The sequence below is a fragment of the Oncorhynchus nerka genome, linkage group LG28 (assembly GCF_034236695.1).
Source record: "Oncorhynchus nerka isolate Pitt River linkage group LG28, Oner_Uvic_2.0, whole genome shotgun sequence".
Classification (NCBI taxonomy): domain Eukaryota; kingdom Metazoa; phylum Chordata; class Actinopteri; order Salmoniformes; family Salmonidae; genus Oncorhynchus; species Oncorhynchus nerka.
The window spans coordinates 12463229-12473184 of NC_088423.1; the positions used below are offsets into that span (position 1 = coordinate 12463229).

Here is a 9956-nt window from a genome sequence, read left to right on the forward strand (position 1 = left end):
GTTACATCAGGGATTAGGGGGTGGGTACAGGGGTAGGGGATGCGTTATGGGGTTACATCGGGGATTAGGGGGTGGGTACAGGGGTAGGGGATGCGTTATGGGGTTACATCGGGATTAGGGGGTGGGTACAGGGGTAGGGGATGCGTTATGGGGTTACATCGGGGATTAGGGGGGTGGGTACAGGGGTAGGGGATGCGTTATGGGGTTACATCAGGGATTAGGGGGTGGGTACAGGGGTAGGGGATGCGTTATGGGGTTACATCGGGGATTAGGGGGTGGGTACAGGGGTAGGGGATGCGTTATGGGGTTACATCAGGGATTAGGGGGTGGGTACAGGGGTAGGGGATGCGTTATGGGGTTACATCGGGGATTAGGGGGTGGGTACAGGGGTAGGGGATGCGTTATGGGGTTACATCAGGGATTAGGGGGTGGGTACAGGGGTAGGGGATGCGTTATGGGGTTACATCAGGGATTAGGGGTGGGTACAGGGGTAGGGGATGCGTTATGGGGTTACATCGGGGATTAGGGGTGGGTACAGGGGTAGGGGATGCGTTATGGGGTTACATCAGGGATTAGGGGTGGGTACAGGGGTAGGGGATGCGTTATGGGGTTACATCGGGGATTAGGGGGTGGGTACAGGGGTAGGGGATGCGTTATGGGGTTACATAGGGATTAGGGGTGGGTACAGGGGTAGGGGATGCGTTATGGGGTTACATAGGGATTAGGGGTGGGTACAGGGGATGCATTATGGGGTTACATCGGGATTAGGGGTGGGGGATGCGTTATGGGGTTACATAGGGGATTAGGGGGGTGGGTACAGGGGATGCGTTATGGGGTTACATAGGGATTAGGGGTGGGTACAGGGGATGCGTTATGGGGTTACATAGGGGATTAGGGGTGGGTACAGGGGATGCGTTATGGGGTTACATAGGGGATTAGGGGGTGGGTACAGGGGATGCGTTATGGGGTTACATAGGGGATTAGGGGTGGGTACAGGGGATGCGTTATGGGGTTACATAGGGGATTAGGGGTGGGTACAGGGGATGCGTTATGGGGTTACATAGGGGATAATGGGGTTACATAGGGGATACAGGGGTGTAATGGGGTTACAAAGGGGATTAGGGGTACAGGGGGTGTAATGGGGTTACAAAGAGGATTAGGGGTGCAGGGTGTGTTCTGGGGTTACAAAGGGGATTAGGGGGTACAGGGGGTGTTCTGGGGTTACAAAGGGGATTAGGGGGTACAGGGGGTGGGGAAACCCCTCAGACAGACAGTGACACGAAGCTGTTGTACTGTTGGATGTTGCGTTTGAGAATGTCCGAGCAGGGTCCCAGGACACGCTCGAACCGCGGTCGGTCCAGCTTCACACACTTCAGAGGACCGCGGGCAACCACAGTGGCAGCACGGGGACGGTTCATCAGCAGGGCAATCTCACCTGGAGGAACGGAGTACATGTTCAATACAAAACAGGCTTCTGAAATCTGGTTAATTTAAATAGAACCTCCATATGTGAGAAGCTTCCCAACTCAGGTTAGAGCTTTGTGCTTTGTCATCATACCACCATAAAATGTGAGATTCAGGATTAAATAGTGCATATATAAACAAATCAATATAGAAAGAAACTTGATGCCTGAGGAGGTTATTCTTACCAAAATAGTCAGACGGTTGTAACCTCCCAACTTCCACAAACTCCTCATTCTCAGAGCGACGCTGCAATACTGCTGCAGAACCCTATAGAACACCAACATCAGGGTAGTGTTCAGTAGGGAGAAACGGTGTTGAAACAGAGTGAAACGGGGAGGTACTTTAGTGTGATGTGCATACCTCCAGTATGATGAAGAACTCGTCGCCAGGCTCTCCCTGCACCACAATCTTCTGTCCATCATCAAACTGCACCGGCTCCAGAGAGTCAGCCACCGTCAGACGCTCCCATTTGTCCAGAGACTCTGAGGGGGTGGAGTCACAAGACGGGGGCGTATGTAACGTCACAATACTGAACCAAAAGGAAACTGTACAGTACAGCTAGGTGATAGAGGAAGGGTTATTAACCCCTCTGGAAATGAACAGCATCTTGAAAGCCACTGTATGCAAGTTGCTATTATCATTATTATTACAGGGGAATAGTCAAAGATGAGAAGAAACAGTGAGCCTTACCTAAGATGGAGACTTTGCTGAGGAACTCCTCGTACATCTTCCTCTTCCTCAAAGTGCTGCCCTGTAAACAACAATCCTAATGTTTATTCCAGAGTTCTCACGTTTGTTGTAAGCCTTCAAACACCATCATGTATCTACTGCTCATAGGGCTAATCTTTTGTAGTTGTCTCCAATGTTCCCTCCAATTTTTTAAGCTACTGAGCAAATTTCAGGTCTGCTGAGCAAAAACTTGACGATAGTGAAAATTGTGTACAACTTCCAGCACATGTTTACAGTGAACACTAAGGCTGTACACCCTTTGAACTACAGTTAACAGTGGCGTGGCTATTTGATCATAATGTACAGTAGACCTACCAGAGTGGCCTACCATCAAAAACAATAGAGAAAATGCATGCAATAGCACTTCAACATGGAAAAGGCTCATTTAAGGCATCATTTAGCCTACAGTGGCAGCCAATGTGTTGTGTTCAATGTAGGCCTACATTCCATGAGACTTTAGGGAAAAAAAAATAAGAGGGCTTGACATTAACCTGTTTATCCACTTGTCCTTCAGACATGGAGGTGACTGAAAAACTGTTGCGTTTGATGAAAGAAATCACTTTACAAAATAAAATGCATTATCATTCCCATACCATTATTACAGAGAATCAGACAAATGATGCTACCCTCTGTATATTAGCTACTTAGCTCATTCAAACCGGTGTCAAAATACAACACTGCCCATATACAAAAACAATTAAAATAAAGCTCTTTTCTTGACTCGCTTTTCAAAGATGTATAGAAATGTACACATTTTGTTCTCTCGTAGGAAGCAATCACTCCCCTATTACTGACTACAAATGATCTATAACTGGGCTAATAACTCACTAACAACGGATGTGAACAAAATGTGCACACATGGCTACATGCAGCTCTCACTTTGATCTCAAAACAAGAGTATAGACTCACGACCGCTCATGCTGTAAACACAGTCCAGTTCAAATATGGCACAAATCCATATACGGCAACAGTCTATTTGCATATAGACCTACTGCAGCTATGATTGGTTATGCCACACCGGTCTGTGTAAAGCACGGGCCGAGTCGTGTGTGTCAATGCAATAGAAACCTACTCGGATGCGTTCCGCCTACAACTAAATCTCTTGCATAGTTTATTATGTTGCATTGAAAATGGCTAATAATGCATTGATTCGAATCACAATTGCCACAGTAAAGGGAAACATTGATAGTGTTAACAGGGAAAACTGTAGAACAGTGGTGCACCAACCTTTTCTGAGTCAAGATCACTTGGAGTCAAAATGCACGCTCAGTTTTTAACGTGACAAAAAACAACATAACCTTATGCAACATTAATCAATTAAAAACAGTACTGTAGCAATGAGGTTGCTCAGTATGCTATAGGCCCAATACATTATAACCGCATATTAGCTTTGCTTGAATTGCCAATGCATTGTTGTTTGGGCAATTTTTGACCACACCAGTAATAGATCCGTTGTTGTATTACTTGTATTCTCACTCAGCTGTACTGAGGGTCCGTCTCTCAACATCCCTCCACTGACACTGACCAAAAAGGGTCACTGTCTTCCAGCTGATGGCACAACTTGAGTCACACCACATTATTTTTGCCTTATGAAGAAATTCATGTTATTACTCCTATGAGGAAAGTGAAATATTATTCAATATTAAATAAGACCCAAGACGCTAATAATAACAGCGTAAGCCTATGTACTTTCCTACTCATTCATTACTGCTGCAGTGCTTGTTGTAGCACTGAGTGGAAATAGGAAGAACACGCATTTTATGGCTTTTAAAAGTGGTGAATACAAAGTGTTGACAGTACGGAGTAAGAATTTAACATCAACTCACTCATAAAAACAGCATATCTTTGCTGTACTCGTTGACAGTCTCTCTCTAGCCATGGTTTTAAACATTTAGAAATCTCACAGAATCAAATTTGCTGTGGCTTCCTTTTATGCCCGCTATGTTACTGCAGCCACTGTAATCTGAGCCATCCGATTGGCCAGCGGTAGACCTTTCGTGCACTTGATTTGCTCTCAAGGCACGCTGGTAAGCCAGAGTTTGTATCTTCAGACACATGAAATGGTTCAAAATGTCAACAGTTGGCCTACCCGGCGCATAGGACAGCTGAATCAGGTGCACCGACCGCCAACAGCCAGAGACAAATAAAAAAACTATCAACACAAGGCATTATCATTGAGGTTTTAACAGAAATGTTTGCAGATCAACTAGGAATGCTTTGGAGATGGACGTGACCACTGCTCTAGAAAGTTGAGAAGTTCAATCTCGTGCTTCTCTCTGTGGGCTGATATTTCTGCATGGCAGTCCCGGGGGAGCTGTGCCGACAGTCTCTGGGCTGCTGCGCGCATGCAGCTTAGAGGGAACATTGGTTGTCTGTATATTCAATTCATTAAATATAGCAGTTATAAAAATCATAGCAATTCCACCTTTCCCTACTCATTGTTAATTAATCCAAAAGTATTGAAAGTAAATCAACAAATTGAGTCAGTCAGGTGAAGTGTCAGAGCAGAGCAAGGCTCACCATGAGTATCCTCCTGTAGCTGTCTCTGTCGATGCCCCACAGTTTGACGTTGCTCTTGGCTCGGACGGTGGCAGCCCTGGGGGTCCCGTAGATCAAGGCCAACTCTCCAAAGCTGCCACCCTCCCCGATATTGGTCACCCACTCATTGTTGACATAGACCTGGCAGGAAGGTGGGGGGGGGGTGTTTAGATATTAAGACCAGGTAAGGTTAGTGTGTTGCTGTCTCTATTAGATTTTGTCATTTCTGCCTATGTCGTTTCATGTATTGTGTAGAAATAGTTAGGTTTGGCCATCTAATTAGAAACCTATTTATATGAGAGTAGGCATGCTAAGGTAACAGATGACAAAACATATAAACGGTATAAAAAGAGAGAGTTTCAAAAGTAAGCCTGTCATATTCCGGTGGGGGAAAAAACAAGACAAGCTTTCAACTTGGGGCCTGTCTTCTTTTAAACTGGAACGCTTGTGTGTGTGTGTTAACATGCGAGTCATTGTGCAAAAGCAAAAAGAGTGCTGTTGGTTCCTAAAATAGATCAAAGAGACGTACATCCGTCTCTCCTTGGTCGATGACGTAGAAATTATCTCCCTCATCACCTGACGGGGAAGAGAGGATATTGTTCATATTTTCTCTGGAATAAAAAGACATTCAGGTCTAATTGAATTTCCACTGAATCTAAAGAAAAATAAGATCCTACTTTACCTTGCATAATGATAGTCTCTCCAGCGATGTAGGTAACTGAAAACATGGCATCAAATATGTCACTGCGAATAAAGATTGTATTTGTTAAGCTTTTGTAAAAATATTAAAGTTTGTGACTTGATCAGTGGGATTGATAAACTCATTGACAACCAAACTTTACAGACAAATCAAAGCCTGTTAACAACATACCTCCTCTCGTTGTCATCCAAGTGAGAGAATAGCACATTCTTTTCGATAGCTTTAGCCAGGGCAGCCATTGTTTTGTAGTCTTTAGGAATGACCTTGAAAACAAAACATATCCAAGATTAGGAATTTCACAAGATCTCCAGCCAGCCCATAGATGACTAAGTAGAGGATACTTTTGTGGACTAGTCTGAGCGACTGTGTTTTGTGGACTAATCTGAACGACTGTGTTTTGTGGACTAATCTGAACGACTGTTTTGTGGACTAATCTGAACGACTGTTTTGTGGACAAGTCAGGGATGCAAACTGGTGAGGGCCCAAAAAGGTGACACTTTTTTTTGCATGTTTCAGTGCAAAAAATATATATATCCCTGCTAGGAGGAAGTGCAGGTTTTTACTAATTAAACAAAGAATATGATCTATATGATCAGTCTCTATGTGTAAAATAAGTGGTTAATGTGAACCCAACTCATAGGTTAAAAAAAATTCAAGAAAGCAATTCAATGTTATTTGTTGCCTAGACTTAACTGCAAATGACACTCAAGTCTTGAGAAAAAAAACTATACACTTATATTGCAGTTAGCCATGACAGCCTTTATAATAGAACACTTGTGACCACACACACACATAAACATTGCACTTGGGAAAAAACATATTGAAGTAGAAATACAATGAAACAAAAAGGCATTATATTTTTGCTCTATTATAGTGGCCACTTACAGTAGACATCAATCAAGTACACAATGCTATATGTGTGCAAAAATAACATTCACTAAGTAAAAAAATGTAATAATCCCCCTCACTCACACACACACAAATGTTACTGTCAAGTGCAACACAACAAAAGCAATATCTTTGGGCTACACTGCACATTATTACATTTTCTGCCTGTGGACATCTGTTCTACAATGTGCCAGCAGAGCATGATACCCTTTGTTGGCATAATTGATCTCTTTCAGGCAGAGTACACCTGGCATACCTCTTTTTATCCACTGTACTGAAAAGGTGAGAAAGAGGGAAAGTGTGTGGTCCTTTCACCTCTATAGTGGCATCCAGCTTAAGCCAGGCCCAGCTCCAGCTACACTTGATCCCTGAATCCACTTGTTTAACAAGCAACGCCTCATTTTCACCTAATTCTCTTTCTGAAAATTAACCACATACTGTAGAGGTTAAACATTACTTCACAGATCGTAGTTAGTTTGTTAGCAAATTAACTAGTCAACATTTCACACAGATTGCCAGGGTCCAGTAAGCAACTAACGTGTTATAACTTGAGGAACGGCAAGGAGTCATATACCAGTTAAAACTACAGCGAATTGGTTAGGTTTACTAACGTTAACTCATCTGATGTTGTAACGTTAGCTAACTAACGTTATCTGTCTGACTTTATTAGCCAGAATTTTCACACCATTAATTGATCAAATAATTGAGTTTAACTGGCTAATGTTGCTCAACATTTCTCTGACTATCTAATGGAGAATTCGATCCAGCTAGCAAGATAACATTACTCAATGCTAACAATACTTGTTCCACCACACTCTCCCTCACCTCAAACTATCCAAATGAAAGTTGTTTTTCGGTAACAGCTCATGAGGCGCTGATGCTGTAACGAGCAAATTGGTTGTCTCTTCTCTCTTCAGTAGCATGCTGCATTCTGTTGCTATGTGAACGATGGATACAGCCTTGGATACAGCAAGTACTGCGCCGAAAGCGCATCACTCGTTTGCTTACAGACAGTGGTGTGATCCATAGCCAAGCATCCCTGGGACTAGCCCGAGCGACTGCGTTCTGTGGGCCAGCCCGAGCGACTGCGTTCTGTGGGCCAGCCCGAGCGACTGCGTTCTGTGGGCCAGCCCGAGCGACTGCGTTCTGTGGGCCAGCCCGAGCGACTGCGTTCTGTGGGCCAGCCTGAGCGACTGCGTTCTGTGGGCCAGCCCGAGCGACTGCGTTCTGTGGGCCAGCCCGAGTGACTGCGTTCTGTGGGCCAGCCCGAGTGACTGCGTTCTGTGGGCCAGCCCGAGTGACTGCGTTCTGTGGGCCAGCCCGAGTGACTGTGTTCTGTGGGCTAGCCCGAGTGACTGTGTTCTGTGGGCTAGCCCGAGTGACTGTGTTCTGTGGGCTAGCCCGAGTGACTGTTTTGTTGATGCTGTGTTGTTTTAGTAGAGCCATGTGTTTGAAGGCGATTTCCTTTTTTCCCTGCATGCGTTTCCTCACCTTTCTGACATAGGATGCAGCGTCCTCCTCTGTGTAGACCTCAGCGCTGATGGCTCCTCTCCTCCGGCGACCCTTGACAACGGGGTTCATGGGAGGAGACACCTCCTCATCCCTGGAGTCAGAACGGCTGCTGGCCTTCTGCTGGTTTAGGATCTGCTTGGCCTCTTCCTGCACGAGGTCACAAACATCCAATCAGCTGCCCGGGGAATGCTTTCCAATATAAAAGGCACTACAATGGTAAAAATACTTTCATGGAAGGGCCTGTCAGGTCTGGAGGTACACAGCTAGACGGTACGCATGCATGCACGCAGTTGCACGCATACGCACTACCCTACCCACCCAGACTCACCTTCTCCAGCCTCTCAAAGTACTCTCTGAGGAATGCCATGGGTCTGTCAGGCCTGGAGGTACACAGCTGGACGATGCAGTCCTTCAGCAGCTGCTGGATGTTGTGTTTCTGCACGTAGAGCTCACACTCCCTCAGACTCCTCTCCTCCTCACTGCTCGTACTGCTCGACGCCATCACGATGTGCTCCTGCTCCGCTACGACCTGGTAAACAAACTCTGACCTTTGAACTAGAGATGGAGAGACAACTTGGATGGTTACTTCTATCATTTTCTGAAAGAGTAACAATGCTCTTCTAATGTGGTTGTTATTGTCTTCTAAATTGAAGGCGCATGTGAGACAGAAATAAAGTGAAGAGAGGTGTTGCAGGGATGCTTGATGGAAATGTGGTCATATGATGGTGTGGTAAACCCACTGTATCCTTGCTTGATGTCATCTGACATTTATCAGTTTCATAATGCAGAGGTCAGGATTACTGTATATCATAAACAGTAAATAGCACCATGTCATTCCTAATCTAACAAAGTAGATTATCAAAGATGGAGCCAGATAGCAAGCACGCCATGCTGCTTTACTACTAAAGACAGGATCTATTGCATTGGTAAAGTTAAGTCCTCCACCAAAGGGTTACATTGTACTGTTCATACGGTTCAGTCGCATCACTCTAAGGCAGATCATGAGGTCACAATTATAAATTAGAACTTGCCTACCTGGTTAAATAAAGGTGAAAAAAAAATGAGGATACAAATTATAGAAACAACCATTTACATCAAGCATTAATAAACTAAATATCTAGCCGAGCTAATGTTGAATAGGATTTCAGACGGTTCTTGAATTTCCTGTTATCTAGTGATGCTTATTGCTCTGGCGTTTACTGCTTATGAACTTTCTCCTGTAATAATATGAGAGATGTCAAAAATAAAATAAATAAGGCCTTACTTTCAAACCGTTGATTGGAGCAGTAACGTTTACCAGCTGGAAGGGTAAATTATAAAGCAAATACTGGTTGGCTATGATGCTAGTTAGCTAGCTATGATATTAGCTATTGCCTTCAAATACAACAGGGAGCATAACAGATGACAGCACTCAAGACCTAGCTAGTTAGCTAAATTAGGCCTTTAATACGTAGTTAGCTAGGTACTAGAGTTAGTACGCGTCACATCGCTGTTTGGTCGCAGATTACAGGTACGTTAGCTAGTTAGTTAACTTAAACATACGAATGACGAAGCTAGCTTTCTAAAATTGATTGATATCAAATCTAGCTAACTAGTTGGCATTTAGGCCTGCAAAACCCTCTTGCCAATGACGCCATCTTGAGCTCTTATCATAAACAAATATGAGGCGGAGGCTACATATCCCGCAATTGCAAGGATATCAATTTTCAACGACGAAGCATGTAAATACTTACAAGAACCCGCGAATTCTTACCGAGCCCTTCGTCACTGACTCGGTTTTGGATGTTATTTCCACAAGCGTACCAAATTTCTCCCTTCGACTTTTCTAAATCCTTGAACCTCTGCCCCACCGGATACGGGTTTAGGACCAATCACGAGCCGTCATTGACGTCAATTCGCCTCGTTCTGACATGTGAGCCGTAACCCTTGGCAACATTAAAGGGGAACGCACGGAAATCATGACGTCAATGGGAAAATTATTAAAATGATAGCGGATAGAAGGACCCGATAGTCTCCTATTCAAAATGTCCCAGGAACAGTGGGTGGAGCGTCCTCTATTCAAATAAATCTCAATATAGGAATATTTTTGGGGATGAGATTGTTGTTTTATATTAATGTCTGCACG

At 44.3% G+C, this 9956-nt stretch overlaps 1 protein-coding gene across 3 annotated transcripts; it reads right to left on the reverse strand.

Annotated features, from left to right (window-relative positions):
- Window positions 1-1098: 1098 nt before the first annotated feature.
- LOC115115468 (cAMP-dependent protein kinase type I-alpha regulatory subunit) lies at window positions 1099-9704 on the reverse strand. Of its 3 annotated transcripts, XM_029643950.2 has the most exons (12): window positions 9565-9704; window positions 9096-9131; window positions 8160-8386; window positions 7811-7978; window positions 5603-5694; window positions 5414-5475; window positions 5261-5307; window positions 4714-4872; window positions 2155-2215; window positions 1825-1946; window positions 1650-1731; window positions 1099-1435 (listed from the first exon to the last, which is right to left on the reverse strand). In XM_029643950.2, exons 3-12 carry the CDS (start codon window positions 8331-8333, stop codon window positions 1263-1265), a joined length of 1140 nt encoding a protein of 379 aa, XP_029499810.1. In that variant the 5' UTR covers window positions 8334-8386; window positions 9096-9131; window positions 9565-9704; the 3' UTR covers window positions 1099-1262. The 3 variants fall into 3 exon arrangements, with proteins under 3 accessions (XP_029499810.1, XP_029499809.1, XP_029499808.1); XM_029643949.2 differs by lacking the exon at window positions 9096-9131 and having other exon boundaries at window positions 8160-8360; XM_029643948.2 differs by lacking the exon at window positions 9096-9131 and having other exon boundaries at window positions 9565-9703.
- Between the last annotated feature and the right edge of the window lie 252 nt (window positions 9705-9956).